Source organism: Talpa occidentalis, unplaced genomic scaffold (genome assembly GCF_014898055.3).
Source record: "Talpa occidentalis isolate TD23 unplaced genomic scaffold, MPIMG_talOcc4v2.1, whole genome shotgun sequence".
Lineage (NCBI taxonomy): Eukaryota > Metazoa > Chordata > Mammalia > Eulipotyphla > Talpidae > Talpa > Talpa occidentalis.
The window spans coordinates 56014652-56031203 of record NW_026555331.1 but is presented as its reverse complement, the minus strand read 5'-3'; the positions used below and the strand labels follow the sequence as shown (position 1 = coordinate 56031203).

Sequence of the window (16552 nt, the reverse complement as noted above, 5' to 3'; positions counted from 1 at the left end):
CAACAGCCAGTATCATTCTCAATGGTGAAAAGCTGAAAGCAATTCCATTAAGATCTGGAAGAAGACAAGGATGTCCACTCTCACCACTGCTTTTCAATATAATACTGGAAGTCCTAGCCAGGGCAATAAGACAAGAGAAAGACATACAAGGAATCCAAATAGGAAAAGAAGAAGTCAAACTATCACTATTTGCAGACGATATGATATTATACATAGAGAACCCCAAAAACTCCACAGAAAAGCTAATTCAACTCATCAATCAGTTCAGTAAAGTGGCAGGTTACAAAATCAACACGCAAAAGTCAGTAGCCTTCCTATACACAAACAATAAATCTGAAGAAGAAGAAATCAAAAAAACCATCCCTTTCGTTATTGAAACAAAAAAAATCAAATATTTGGGAATAAATCTAACAAAAGAGGTAAAGGACCTATACAAAGAAAACTATAAAACACTGTTAAAAGAAATAGAAGAAGACACAAAGAAATGGAGAGACATCCCCTGCTCATGGATTGGAAGAATAAACATTATTAAAATGGCCATCCTTCCAAAAGCAATATACAGATTCAATGCTATTCCAATCAAAATTTCAATGTCATTCTTCAAAGAAATAGAACAATTATTGATGAAATTCATATGGAATCACAAAAAACCCCGAATAGCCAAAGCTCTCCTGAAAAAAAAAGGGAATGGAGGCATCACACTCCCAGACTTCAAACTATACTACAAAGCCATAATCATCAAAACTGCATGGTATTGGAACAAGAACAGACATACAGACCAATGGAATCGAATAGAAAATCCAGAAATAAACCCACAGATTTATGGTCAACTAATCTTTGACAAAGGAGCAAAGACTATGCATTGGAGCAAAGAAAGTTTGTTCAATAAATGGTGCTGGGAAAACTGGGTCACTACATGCAAAAGAATGAAGCTTGACCACTACTTCACACCATACACAAAAATCAACTCAAAATGGATTAAAGAATTAGACATAAGACCTGAAACCATAAAATACATAGAAGGAAATATAGGCGAAACACTACGTGATTTGCACATCAAAGACATCTTTACAGACACATCACCCAAAGCAGTGATAGTGAAGGCGAAGATAAACAGCTGGGACTACATCAAATTAAAGAGCTTCTGCACAGCAAAAGAGACAATAACAAAAACAAAGAGAAACCCCACCAACTGGGAGAACATTTTTGCACCGAACACTAATGATAAAGGACTGATCACAAAAATCTGCAAAGAGCTGATGAGACTCAACAACAACAAAGAAAATAATCCAGTCAAAAAATGGGCAGAAGAGCTAAAAAGAAACTTCTCTGAAGAGGAAATGCAAATGGCCAACAGGCATATGAAAAAATGTTCAACATCACTTGTCATCAGGGAAATGCAAATGAAAACTACCATGAGATACCATCTTACACCAGTGAGAATGGCACATATTAAAAAAACTAGCAACAACAAATGTTGGCGAGGGTGTGGAGAAAAAGGAACTCTTGTGCACTGTTGGTGGGAGTGCAAACTGGTCCAACCACTGTGGAAAGCTGTGTGGAGATTTCTGGACCTACTAAACATAGAGCTTCCATATGATCCAGCAATTCCACTCCTAGGTATTTACCCAAAGGACACAGAAACATCAATTCCAAAGAACACCTGCACCCCTATGTTTATAGCAGCACTATTTACAATAGCTAAGCTTTGGAAACAACCCAAATGCCCAAAAATAGATGACTGGATCAAGAAGATGTGGTACATATATACCATGGAATATTACTCAGCATTCAAAAAAGATAAACACATGCAATTTGCAGCAACATGGATGTCGCTGGAAGGGATCGTGCTCAGCGAAATAAGCCAAAAAGAAAAAGAAAAATACCGGATGGTCTCACTCATAGCAGGAATCTAGAAAACTTAAATAAGGGACCAGGAAAATGAATAACTATAAGAAAGTGAAAATCAAAATCAACAAAAAACTATGAACCAGAGACACTTTTAGGGGGGCAGGGGCGGGAGGGGAGGGATTGGGGTCAGAATGGGGGCGCTGCAATGGTATGGGGAATATAACAATAAAATTTATTATCTAAAAAAAAAAAAAATTAAAGATTTAGGCATATTAAAATTCCATCTCTTCTAGAACCTCTAATTCAAAGGGACACTTTTTAAATTCAGAAAATTATGAAACATAACAGGAATGACCAATTTGCTCTTTTGAAACATAAACAGTTGATTTTACAGAATTGCCACTATTGTTCTGGGAGTTAAACTGCATTACCATTGGCATAGCAGCCAACAGCCTATTCATTTCAAAAAGAGTAATCACCTTTTTCCTTTCTAAATTCAACAGAATGAACCATGCCCAGACAATTTCCCTTTGAAATTTACAAAATGATGACTTGGTTTCCATAGATTGTAATAATAAAGACTTAAACAATGTAGAGGGGTAACAATGATAGCAAATGGTAACAGTGATAGCAAATGATAACAATGATAGCAAAAATAATTCCTTTGTCTGTGCTGAGACATGAAATTTGACTGAATGACTATGCACCCTACTGTTTGTAATTGTTAAGATTATTTTTTAATATAATCAAATTCACCTGGTACCTGCTGCAGATTCTGAGGTAATGTGTTAGTCATTTCTAATAGTGACTCTAACACTACTCACTTATTGAGAGGGGTGTATAAAAGATTTCCAGGAGCACTTAAGGCAATAGCAAAACCCCCCAAAAATAGAATACACAGGAAAAATTAGCACATAACATTCCCACTCACCCCCCCCCCCAAAAAAAAAGCAGGCAGGGTTCTCCAGTTTTCTACGTCATATGATTTTGGATCAATCCTGGAATAGTATCTAAATTGTCCTCTTCAAAATTGCATGATTTAATTGTCAGTACTTTTATAGTACTTCTAGTACATTTTGTGCTTACCATGAGTTATTTCCTTTTGCAAATAACAGTTGAACCTGCACTTCTAGAAAGTTTCACCCATTTAAGTAGAATATGAAGCCATTAATCTCTGACTGTACCGTTAGATGATGTATCAGAAGCCGTATCAGTGTGGGCATATGCTGACGTCCTATGCATGAGGCATAAAGCACATGTCTCTTATTTCTCCAAATTAAACTCTCAGGGCCAGTGAATGAGTTCTTCTACCTGCCCAGAATGTATTTGCTTCTACAGAAACCCCTTCATCTAGTTTTCAAATCTCCGCTTGGTTATTTTTGTTCAGGAAAACTTTTTCAGCTCTCCCTCTATTCTGCCAATGTACATGGTTTTGTAACATCTCTCCATTTTCTATTTATATGACTGATAATTTTTTGAAAGATTCATCTATCTACATATGGAAGAACTGAGGTATAGGCCAGAGGTGCAGGGGATGAGAGGATTCACCAGAGACCAGAGTGGGGAACAGAACAGGCGGATCTACTGAAATACACTGCTGAGGGGAGCAGCCAGGGAGACAGAAGAGGTCTGCTGTGCCATATGTGGGTTAGCTCCCTGGCCGGGGATTGAACTCAGGCCTTTGTGGTGATGAGACTTAACCCCTGTGCTACCAGGGAGGCCCCTATATGACTGATAATTTGATTAATATCTGTCTTTCTTCATAGGCTGTAACTCTATGACCCACAAACCTAAAGGCTGTGTTTAGTTTTGTTTATTAGTGCATTTATAGCATTTAATTCAGTGGCTGGATCTAGTAGAGGACTGATTTTTGAATGACTAAATGAATAGGAAGCTGTGTTTTTGCTTTGAAACACAGTTGTAGTTCTGCCTCACCCAAGAGTTTTGCTATAAATTTTTTGAATTCATTTTGTATACAACACTTTAAAACAATGAAAAGTAATGATTTGCATTAAAAGTAAAACAAAAAATGTGTAAAAATAATGAATTTTACAAAAAGTGTAAAAACAATGAATTTTACAAAAAATATTTATTTAATTTAAAACATGAACTCAGATATTTTTAAAAATCATCCCATAATCTCACCATATATAATAGCAACTATTAATATAGCAAATTAATATAGCAAACATTAATATAGCAACTATTTTCATTTTATCAAGACACTATCCTTAAACAGATGTGCTGCTGGAACTTGGATATTTCTAAATGTCTATGGTCTTCCTCCTCTGGGAACCCCATTTCTCTGCATGATGATAGGCTTCTTCCCCAACTCTCACTGGAAATAAGAATCTATAGGAAATAAACTTTTATTCTTTTTTGTCTAAAAAACCCAATGCCCTCTAGAGGTGAGAGTACACTGAAAAGTTCACACAAAATAACCCCAGGCTTTGCTACCTGTGTTGCTAAGCAGCATGGTTAAACTGCCTTCAGCCTCAGGAACCCAACCCCTGAATTTGTGCCAAATTCACAAGCAACAACTTTCTCAGTAGGAGAAAAGTAGGAGCCCACTGTAGGAGCCCACTGGAAATCCTAGGAACTGTTCTCTTGTGTGACCTTTGATTGTGTGAGGGTTTTGGCATTGTTTTAACAAGAGATCATTTAACCACTTCAGTCACCACTGTGACTCAGTGTCTCGACTAAGATTAGGGTAAAATGTTCAGATATAAAAATACTTGGATTAATCTAGTGAGCAACTGATAGTTTTGCCCATATTTATGTTCCATTGTCATTCTGGTAACCTGAAAGCAATTGATTATACTAGCCTTAGATCAGAAAGAAAATAAAAGTTTAAAGATCCCACATTGCAAGTCAATATGAATTTTTAGCATATTTTCTTAATTGAATGTTCTGGTGGAAATCTGTAGGTGGTTTCATAGAATTTGGAAAAATAGATAAAGCATCTATTTTGTTATCACTGGATGCCTTGTAATGGCAACCTTTATGGTCATGCATGTTTTATTCTCTCTTAGTTATGTTTTCCAGAGGGATAACCAATTGGCTGATACAGTAACCAATGAAAAGTAACCTGACTCCATTGACCTGCTTAACCTTACATGGGAACTATGGAAAGGAGCAGCCGTTTTCTTTGAAACAGTGGAACAGGTATGGAACATCTTTCATTATTGCCTTCCTTCATTTCATTACAAAACAGCAAGTTGTTCCTGTTTGAGAACACAGAATTGGAGTTACAAGAACAGGTATTGTGGGTTATTTTGTAACATTTCTAAGGTGTCCGTGTCTTCAGGTTTCTGTTTATATAAGGACCAGTGCAATTAAGAGATAATTCATTAATAGCAAATAAGTCATCAGACTAAGGAAGAATTATTCCTTGTAAATTTAGGATAAGCATCTTGAACATGTGTTTTGCTTTAAGATATAATGCTCTTTGAAGAAGGAGATTTTGATCCAATAAATGGATTTTGATGGAGAAATCACAGAATAAGCAAAATATAAAGCATGTTTTTTCCCCAATAACAGGCTTTGAAAGTGTTTTTGCTGTGTTTAATGATTTGGTTTCCCTGCCCACATTTGTTTTCTCAGCTGAAAATGGACCCTGCCAAGAGAGACATAGTTTGATTTTTTTCCCCGTTTTTCAGAATTCACGTAACAGATATGTGAGGCTTTTTTTTTATGGCTTGGAAAAGAATATTTAGATCAGAGTTGTAGAACTCCTGGGATTATAATCTATAAAATAAATTTTTATTATGAATCATATATCCATCATCACTGGAGAGATGAAACTTCTATCCATTATATCTATTAAAAGATAGGTGAGCTGTATGTGATATGACAGGACTGTATAGTGGCAAAAGCTTTAAGAAATTATGTTATTGGCATTGTAATGCAGCTAGAAGGTAATTTAAGATCAGAAGATTATGAACTGGATGATCAAAATTAAATTAGTAAATAACTTTGCATGACAACATTTTTTTCCTCCATTGAATGACTTATACATGAGAGATTATAAAGACTTAAATCTTGCATGGAAATATTAGGATTCAAAAGTTTAAAGAAGAGAATTCATAAAATGTTATTTTATATAAGGAATTAAATGAAGGTATGGCTCTATTACTTTGTTTATATTTATTTAAGGAGAGTTTTTAGGGATGTTTTGTCTATTTCTCTGTAATTAATATGTTCTCAGGACACCAGGACACAACTTTAGTTTCACACATTAAAGCAACTAAGGATTTCAATGTGTACTATTGAATTTGAAACTAAATGCCATCTATATCAATAATATATGAAGAGTATGGTTTCTAGTTCAACAAGGAGAGAAAAACTAGTGTGTTGTTGCTGCTTAATGCATAGAAAGCAATCTTGTTGCCTTTTGGTTTCTTTCTTTTTTTTCCCAGTTTATAGATACAGCATTGACAAACTCTCAGCCAACTATTTTTATCTTGTGTTCTAATACTGATGTAAAAGGGTTTTTGTTGTTGTTGTTTTTTTTTAAACACCTTAATTAAGAGACGTTATCTGTCTGAAGGAACATCAGTTGGGAATAAAGCAAAGAAGGTGAAACAGAAAGTAAACAATTTCCAAACTCTCTGCAAAACACATTCTGGTGCCTCCCTGGTGTGCAGGGGTTTAAGACTCAGCACTATCAAGCTATAGCCAGTCACTGATCCCCAGCCAGGGAGCTAATCCACATGGCACAGCAGACCTCTCCTGTCTCACCGGCTCCTCCCCTCAGCGGTGTATTTCAGTGGATTCACCTGCTCTGCTCCCCACTCTGTCTCTGGTAAATCCTCTCACCCCCTGAACCTCTGGCCTAGACCTCACTTCTTGTATGCTTAAATAAATAAAAATGAATCTTAAAAAAAAAATCCTGGATATTGTTCAACTAAAATCATAAAGCAAATCAGTGACTGGGTCTCATTTCACAAGAATAAGTCACAGTGTGATGGGATTTCTAAATGAAGAGATGATTTGACAATAGAGATAAACCAAGAAAATAGCCAGTTACCAGTTACCATATCTTTCTGGGTGTAAGTCTCTATGTATGAGCTACCTGAGAAATGGAATCTCCCCTCTTTTTTCCCCAATAGGAAGAGGAGTATGTGAGGGATACTCATGAGCCACGGTAGGAGTAATCTCAGGGTGTTTCCAGGACTCCTCTATTCCACACCTAAGAGAAGTTCTAACCCCGTTCCCAGATGAGATCAGGATTTTTTTTCCTCCGATCTTTACAAAAGCTGGTTTTATGTGGGATCCCCAGCCCCCCTTGTTCTTAGGGATATTGTTTTGGTGCCCAGAGTTCCTGCTTGTAAGCTGGTGTAGGGTCATGCAGGGGCCTCTCACCAAGGGCAAAAGTCCTGGTATGAGGAACATACTGGAAAACCAGTATCTGTTGAAAATTGCAGGCAGATAATAGAAATATTATGCTTTGACCAACAGGAACAATGGAGCCCCCCAACCCCCGCCCTGGCTATAGCCCCTGGTCACTCCACCTTAGCTTACATTCCCAATAACCGCTTCCTCCTCCTCCTCCTCCCCCACGTACATTCCCTATGGACTTGCCCCACCTTTGAACTTAATGCTAATACAAGACTGTCTTTGCATGGGGGTGCACACTACTCCTGGCTTCTCACTGCTCCGGCTGGACTTTGAGTAATCTTGCCCTTATCCTGTGCTGCTTCCAACACCAGCACCCTGTGAAGCGTCAATTTTGTCTTTGTTTTTCTTTAAATTCTTGCTGTAATGATGATTATTCCAATAGATTCAAAGAAAAATGGATGATTATTTCCATTGTTGGCTAAATTTTGGAAAACATAAAAAAGGAGTTATACAAATTATGGCAAAAACAAAACAAAACAAAACACATATATATACCTGACCTGTGAGGATTGATTCCCAATAATTCTGTATTAGCTGGGTATTTAAATAATATTTTGCTTGTACTTAACCATGTTTCTTGCCTGTAGCCTTTAACACTTTAGCCTCAAGCTATATCTTTGGCTCTCCTAACTCCTTTCTCCCCCTTTTTGCACCTGGCACAAAAATGTACTTCAGATTATCCTCCAACAAATGGCTAAAATGAACTCTCTTCCCTTTTAGAGAGTGGGATCCAGTATGTATAACCTTCCTGGCTAATTTCTTCCTTTGGTTTTGCAGCCTGAGAAAATGGCAAGTAACATGCTTAACCAAAGACAGCGGACTTTGTCGACATCTGGAGAAGCTCTATATGAAATTCTTGGTCTACATAAGGGAGCATCAAATGAAGAAATTAAAAAAACCTACAGGTACAGGGGAAGTGCAATGATGACATTTCCAGCACTAGCAGTGATAGCTATTTTGTAATTGGCCAGTGCCTCCAATCAAAGATATAAGCTTCTTGCCAAACCAAGTTATGCGAGATTTGTTCTCTCTTTTACTACAAAGACATTTAAGAATAAATAGGCATGACATCAGTCTTATAACATAATTTTCTCCTAATGTCAATCCTCAAGAAAGGGCAGCCTGTGTTCAAGACCAGAGGGAGAGAGGGAGGAAGAGAGAATCTGAATTACTATGAACGAATGACCAGCACTTGTGATTTGATCCATATGCTATAACACCATTGAATCTTAAAGAAGAACGAAAAAAATAAATAAATAAATGGGGACTTGTCATAGTTGTTGCATTACATGTTATATACTTTTCAAGAATTTAAAGTTGGCCTTTCATATCTGATATAGTTCCAAATTAGCTGTTTTTGGGAACAATTGAAATACCTTTATCTTTAAGACTCAAAGGAATGGAATAAAGTATTGAGTATACAAAAATAATTTGTTTGTTGTAGGAAATTGGAAATATCATTTATCAACAATTCTGTCTAGTGATATTTATTAGTATTTGGTTTCCTGGGGCCTCCCTGGTGGTACAAGGGGTTAAGCATCGGCATTATGAAGCAATCCGCAGTTACTGCAGCATGAATTCAATCCCGGGCCAGGGAAGTGACCCACATGGCGCAGCAGACCTCTCCTGTCTCAGCCCCTGATCCCCTCAGCAGTGTATTTCAGTAAATCCAACTGTTCAGTTCCCCACTCTGTTCCTGGTGAATGTTCTTAACTCCCTTCTCCATCTCTGGCCTACACCCCAGCTCTTATATGCATAAATAAATAAATAAATCTTAAAAAAATTTTGGTTTCCTTCTAGATAAGACATTTTAAAATTAAATTGGATTCATCCATCTCTTTTTAACAAGGTCCTATCATGAAAATATCTTCATATTATTAAATATTCTGATTTTTAATCACTAGCCTATGACTATTCTGTAGCTTCATTTCTTTGTGAGGTAATTGTTTCACATGTCAGTTTTTTTTTTTTTTTATAGAGGCATGTTTATTTATTTATTTATTTATTTTGTTTGTTTTGTTTATACATGCACTGGGTACAGCCAGAAGCACGGGAGGGTGAGAGAATTCACCAGAGCCAGAGCGGGGAGCAGAGCAGGCAGAAGGACCGGAGTACACTGTTGAGGGGAGCAGCGGGCGGCAGGAGAGGTCTGCGCGCCATGTGGGACCCTCCTCTGGTGGCCGGGAGCAGTCGGGGATCGAACCAGCGCCGTAGAGGCCGCGGGCAGTTTCGCAACCCAGCTCTCAACCGCTGCGCCACCGGGGAGGCCCTCACATGTCAGTTCTTTTAATATTTTCCTATATTTAATATCTTGCTTGTATAAAGCCATGATGCATATTACCAATTATTTTCTTACTGATTGAGAAATAAAGCTGTGTCTTTAGAGAAAATAATGAATTAAAGTATAAATGAATTTTTCAGATTTTGATCAATTAATTCTTGATTTGACCTTGATTTAGGTTTTTAAAACTTAGTTTTTTCAATATATAGAAGTGTGGAATTTTAAATAGGCAAATTTGTTAGTCACTTCCTTTATAAGTTTCATCTGTTGGAGTTAAAAAACATCTTTCCCAATGAAAATATGAAATATTAACCTATACATTCATTTAATACATTTATTCTTTCCTTTTTTATTTTTGGAGGAATATATCAATTTATTTAAAATAAAACACCTGCTACCATCCACTAGACCCCCTTCTTCCTTGATCCCACACTTAATTTCTTCTCTGGTAACCTCAGTTCTATTGTTGCTATTCAGCAGTTTTTATTTGGTTTTGTCCATTTATCTGTTTTTTAAAACTTTTACTATATATTTAAGTGATATCAATCAATATTTTCTTTCTCCCGACTTATTTTGCTTCCCATAATTCCTTCAAGGGCCTTCTGTTTTGATGCAGATGGGAAAACTTTATCAGAATAGTATTCTATTATGAATATATGGGATATCTTCTTTATTTAATCAACTATCCGTGGACACTTGGGTTGTTTCCATATCTTAGCCATTATAAATAATGCTACAATAGGGGTTAAAGTTTCAATGCTATAAAGCTATCACCAGCCACTGTGGTGATCACCAGGCACTGCAGCAAATTCAATCCTCCATGAGGGAGCTAACCCACATATGGCGCAGCAGACCTCTGCTGTCTAGACTGCTGCTCCCCTCAGCAGTATATTTGGGTAGATCCACCTGTTCCACTCCCCACTCTGTATCTGGTGAATCCTCTCGCTCCTCGCACCTCTGGCCTACACCCCAGTTCTTGAATGCATAAATAAATAAAAATTAAAAATAATAATGATTCTACAATAATTATTTCATATTCTTCAGATAGACAAGCTGAAGTGGGATTGCTAGATCATATGTTAGTTCTATTTTTAGTTTTTTGTAGGTGTTCCATACTGTTTTCCAAAAATGGTTGCATCAATTTCTATTCCTACCAACAGATAGTATTCTTGGCAGACTGTTTTTATCTTTGAGTATTTTGAATACATCATTCCAGTCTTCCCTTGCCTGTGCAATTTCTGCAGAGAAGTCTGCACTCTGATGGGAGTATCTTTATAAGTTACCTGCTTTTTCCCCCTTGAAGACTTCGATATTCTTTCCTTTTTTTTTTTGAACACTTGCTAGATTTACTACCACGTGTTTTCATGTAGGTTTTGCTGTCTTTAGGTTACTGGTTATTCTTTATGCTTCGTGGACTTGTATATTTAATTCTCTGGGGTCCCTGTTATATATTGTTCCTCTAGATGTTATTCCATAAATCTCTCATGTTATTTTTGAATTTTTGATTATTTTGCCTTTTGCTTGTCTGTTTGGTTGCTTCCATTACCCTCTGTTCCAGCTCACTGATTTTATTTGCATCTTCTTGTCTACTGTTGAGTTCTTCTATTGTATTTTTAAGTTCAGGTATTATTTGTTTGAATATTTCTCTTATTTTCTTTATCCTTGTAGTTCTTGTTTTGTTCATTGATTGTTCTTATTTCAATAAACATAGTTAGGACTGCTACTTTGAACTTGTTCAGATAAGTTACATAGTTCTGTTGTATTTTACTTCCCCACCCCCTCAGGGTTTTGCTTTGCTCCAACATTTGTGGTATATTCTGCTATTTCTTCATCTTGCTTTAAACTGTAAGTTAATTTCTACTGGTTAAGATAAACAACTTTCTTCCCTTAAGTTGATGTGTTGACCTTCTATTAAGATTACAGGTTGCAGAAATAGTCCTAGGTTGTTTGCCCAGGATACTGGCAGCTCTTTTATTTTATAGCTGATGCCTCTGTGCCAGTTTTGATGCCTGGAGTGCTAGTGCTGGCACAAGGTAGGCGCTTCTGGGGCAGTGGAAAGCAAAGAGGTTGCTGCTAGACCATAACAAGAGTTTAAGCCTTCCTGCTGTCTGTGATACCAAGCTAAGGAGGAGAGCTACAATTACCCTCTCCTCTAGGTTGGTTTCTTAGACAGAGCTTTCCATTAAATGCAGGCTTACACAGACCCTTCAGTTTGGTCCAGCACTGGCATGTAAACTCTGCAGTGTGGGCAGGTGCAGAGTGATCTGGGAGCTGCAGGTTCAGACTGCAGACAGGCCTTAGCCCCAATAATGGTCACAGGTGATAAGGGATGGGTATTTTTCAGCACCTATGGGCACCATCCATAAAAGTTTGCTTCCCTTGCTGTCCTTTCTTAACCTCCCCTCTTAGAGATTCCCCTGGAAGGGAGCTGCATTTGGGAGGAAGGTATGATCTAGAGTCTGTTTCTAGCAACTTCCATGAACTGAGCTTTCCTGGAGGCACAAACTCCTCCTGCCAGGGCCTAAATGTTATAAATTCTGACTAAAGGCAGCAAGTACCACAGGTAAATATAATCCCAAAGATTTCCTCAGCAGTGAACTGGGATAGGTATTTTTCACAACACAGAAGCCAGTTGTAAAAAAAAGAAGCCTCTCATGAGGGAGTCACAGGCAAAACTCATTCTGCTCCCCAAAATTTCCACTAATTAGGCCTTCCCCAAAAACTCAGACTTTAGCTGTCTAAATCAGGGTTTACAGGCTCAAGCTGACATTTATTACCTTGAAGCAGTTCTGCACCAGTAATCAAAAAGATTGCCTAATGGCCTCTAAGCTCACTAATTTCAGGGTGTTTTATCCCCCATGCCTGGGTCATTGGTTGATTTCTAGTAGTGTGGCATCTCCCCTTGCTGGTGTCTATCTGCTCCCCAAGTACTTGCCCACAGATGTCTGCTCCCCTGTATCCTATCACTCTCAGAAGGAACTCTCCATTTTCCACATCTGGTTGTGTATGCTCCCTTCTATAATACAGTCCCCAGGTACCAGCGTCCCTGAGAGAGGTATGAGCCCTCAGTCATCAAAAAGTCTCCATCCAGCAACTGCCCCTCCCCTCTTGGGTCACTGTGTCTCAGTGACATTCCAAGCAAAATTATGGTACAATTTTTCCTACCTTCTCTGACATTTTCTGGTACTTTTCCTTGTTAAAATGCTGATCCTTCAGTCATCCAGTCTTGTTTTGATATGTTTTTATGATGCTTTATTGTATATTTGGAGAGGAGGTAAGCACAGAGTCAAATCTTCTGTTAGCTAGCCAGAATTCCCTAATAGATTTATGACATTCCTTTTTATATTAAATCTTTATTTGGAGTTCAACATGAAGAATGAAAGTAGAATTCCAGATTTAGCTTTTTCCAAATCACCTGCCCACCAAAATGTATTGAATATTCCATTTTTATTGATGTGAAATTCCTTGGCTTTGGAATAAATCCTCAACATGTAGTAGATTTTGCAAACTGAAATGCCTTCAAGAAACATGAAGGGCCTCCCCGGTGGTGCAGCGGGTTGAGCGCAGTGCTGTGAAGCTGTCTGCAGACTCTGCAGCACGGGTTCCATCCTGGCTGGCTGGGGAGATTCCTACATGGTGCTGCAGACCTCTCCTGCCTCACCCGCTGCTCCCCTCAGCAGTGTATTTCGTCAGTCTGTCTGTTCTGCTCCCCACTCTGACTCTGGTGAATTCTCTCACCCTCCCGTGCTTCTGACTGTACCCAGTGCTTGTATAAATTAAAAAAAAAAGAAAAAAAATACTTACAAAGATCCTCCCAAAAATGGGGGGGGGGGAATTTAACTACCTTTTAAGTTTTGAAACCACTTTACTTCACAAATATAACTTCTAATTGCCTTTATTAACTTTTTAAACTAAAATTTCAGGTCATATCCTAATTAAAGCACAAATTATACTGAGTTATTTGCAAATTCAATAATTATAACCCAAAGTCTTCTCATGTAATCAGCATCTTGCTATTAATTTTGTTTTAATGTCATACAAATATTATTTTTTCAGCTTATTAGGATACTCGTATGCTGTCATAAGCATCTACTTCTACCTAAATTGCACATTTGTATTCTTCGAGTTATTCAAAATGTATGAGCAGATTTAAAATCCATTGAGAATATTATTCTTATATGCAGGGATCTAAATCAAATCACTCACAATATAGTGAATTAAAAATCAGTGAAATTTAATAAAATTACCAACTGTTGAATCCATGTGCGTTTAAATGGATATGTGGGCAGGAGGTGAGCACAGAGTCTTTATTATTTATTCTATCATCTAGCCCTAGTTCCCTAATAGATTTATGATTTATATAATTATACCTTATGTAATCCTGGGTCGTGCTCTTGAAAACAAGGTTGATAGGAGAATTCTTTCTGATTTTACATTTTATTTTTAAATAGATAATATATTCGCCTGATTAAAATGAGAACATACCAGCAAGTATACAGAAAAATCTCTCTCATACTTTATATCTCCCAGGCTCCCTTCCCAGGGAATGCAATTATTTTTGTGCCTTTTAGAGAACTCTTATGCCTATATCACATGTATAGAGACCTATTCTGGACAAGATGGGTAGGCTTATATTTCCCTATCCTCTCTGGTAAGCATGGCTACAAGACTTGGAAATAAAGCAAGAGACAGCTAAAAGAGAACCATGGAAGGTAGAAAGGGGAGCTGAATTGGTTAGGGACCACAGAACCAAAGGAAAAACAATGGCAGGGCATCTTATGACTCCCCACCCAACAGAAGGTAATCGAGGCCTTGCCTTACCTGATATCCGCTGGAGCAATTGAAGGTAGTCAGATACTCTTTTCTTCCTCCAAATTGAGCTTGAGTTCTGCAACAATTTTAGGCACGTCCAGCAGAAATAACAAGGGTGACTAATTAAATGTCTCCCTAACAATAACCATCCAGATTCCTTTCCTACCAGTCTGTGACTCCTCTTTTCTCCCCTGTCCAGAGCTCCCACTTGACAGGAGACATTAGCAAGGTAGATTCTGTCTCAACAAGCACCTTGACCAGGGAGCACTTTGTACCATGCAGCCTGGAGATTCCCCCACCTAAAGACACAAGGCAACCCTGCCTGGGAAAGCTCTTTTCACTTCTTCCAACTAGTGGGACTACAGAGACAGAAAACAAATCAAGAAGAACAGAGTAGCACCAGAGAGGCTCTGAAAATAACTGTCATTGCAACTACATCCCACATAATGTGTAGAGTATGACCTGCATGCTAAACCTAAACGTGACTGCCTATTAAAATAATTTTAAAAACGACCCAGGGTTTCCTAACATAATAACTAAAATGTCCAGATTAAGATAAATCATTGGGGGCCTTCCTGGTGGTGCAAGGGGTTAAGACATGGCACTATGAAGCTGTCCACAGTCACTGCAGCATGAGTTCGATTCCCTGGCCAGCCAGGGAGCTACCCACATGGCGCAGCAGACCTCTCCTGTCTTTCCCGCTGCTCCCCTCAGCAGTGTATTTTAGTACACCTGCCTGTTCTGCTCCTGCCCTGTTTCTGGTGAATCCTCTCACCCCCCACATCTCTGGCCTACACCCCAGCTCTTGTATACATAAATAAATAAATCTTTAAAAAATAAAAATTAAATTAAAATAAAAATTAAAAAATCTTTCAAAAAAATAAAAAGTAATAAATCACTCATTGTACAAAAAAGCAAGAAAGTCGCAATTCAAATGAGAAAAGACTACCCATCTCTCCTACAGACAAAACTTGTTGCCAGGACAAGCTCATCATGCCTGGCTCTTTCTTCTCTAAGATGCACTTTCCCCCCAGAAACTCTACAGTTTTCATTCTACTCTCACTTCTCCTTCCACCCCCAGAGAAGCTTCTTTCACTCTGTGCCACTCTGATCACACTTATCCAGCTGCAGTTACCGGGGACTTCTGGGAGGCTCCCAGCTGGGCATCCAAGCACATCCTGATGTGTTCAGCCTCCATTAACAGTAGGCTATTAGGGCTCAAAGATGCATCCCCACCACAGTCCTACAACAAAGCTACCTGACTCTGTCTTCTTAGTGAATGAGGTAAATAGTTCGCCATTATACTGTTGCACAGCATGCCCTTTAGGTATATGATTAGGTCCTTTTTTTCTTGCTCTTGCTGCCATGTAAAAATCCTTCATTCCAAAGGCAGTAGACTCTGGACCTGTACTTTGTAATGCTACCTGATTACAGCAGAAGCCAGAAAGGCTGACTGGAGCACTTATCAACACTAGTATGCCTGGAAAACCTGGCAATCCTAAATGCTTTATAGCAGGAAGTCTCCTTCCTTATTTAATGAATATTTATTGAGTACTTGCTATGTGTAAGGCACTCTTTCAGGCACTAAGAAAAGAACAATTAACAAAAGAGACAAAAATCCCTACACTCTTGAGGCGTATATTCTGGGCTGGCTATTGGGGAGACTTATAATAAGTAAAACTTATAGTGTATCAGATGCTGGTAAGTGTTATAGAGAAAAGCAAAGTATGTAGGAGAATAGGGGGCAATAGGAGTGGTGTGGAAAGTTACACATTTTCCTTGAGATGTCACACATAAATTTTAAGACTAAAGTCCCTTGGTTGCAGTGAATTCTAAGGATAAAGTAGCAGTTAAAGAGTATAGCGTATGAAATCAGAAAGACTTGGACTCAAAGCCCATCTCATTTTCTTTTAGTAACATGCAGATAATGTCACCTACCTCAGAGGGTTGCTGAAGACTAAAGATGATACATACAAAGTGTTTAGACAAAGTCTAGTACATAGGTGCTGGGCACCACAGAGGATACATAATGAGTCAGAGAAATAGCTTTATAGGACAGCATTCTTCAAACTTGTCTGGATCATTGTGGAGAACGCAGCAGGATGGGGTGTTTGGGTATTAAAGGGGAGGAAGGAATTTATATTCTGTGACATTTAAGTTCCACTGAATACTTTAAAAACACTTAAAAGTACTACAACTGTTTTGGTC

General features: G+C 38.1%; 1 protein-coding gene across 3 annotated transcripts in view; it reads left to right on the top strand.

Annotated features, from left to right (window-relative positions):
* The window catches only part of DNAJC5B (DnaJ heat shock protein family (Hsp40) member C5 beta), an 82120-nt gene that overhangs the window by 26622 nt on the left and 38946 nt on the right, over positions 1-16552 (top strand). For 2 of the 3 annotated variants that reach the window (XM_037505962.2, XM_054692220.1), the window contains exons 2-3: positions 4884-5016; positions 8029-8156. In XM_037505962.2, coding sequence (XP_037361859.1) covers positions 8038-8156 — 119 coding nt within the window. In that variant the 5' untranslated portion in view covers positions 4884-5016; positions 8029-8037. The remainder of the gene's footprint in view (positions 1-4883; positions 5017-8028; positions 8157-16552) is intronic. The other variant, XM_054692221.1, reaches the window with a different exon arrangement.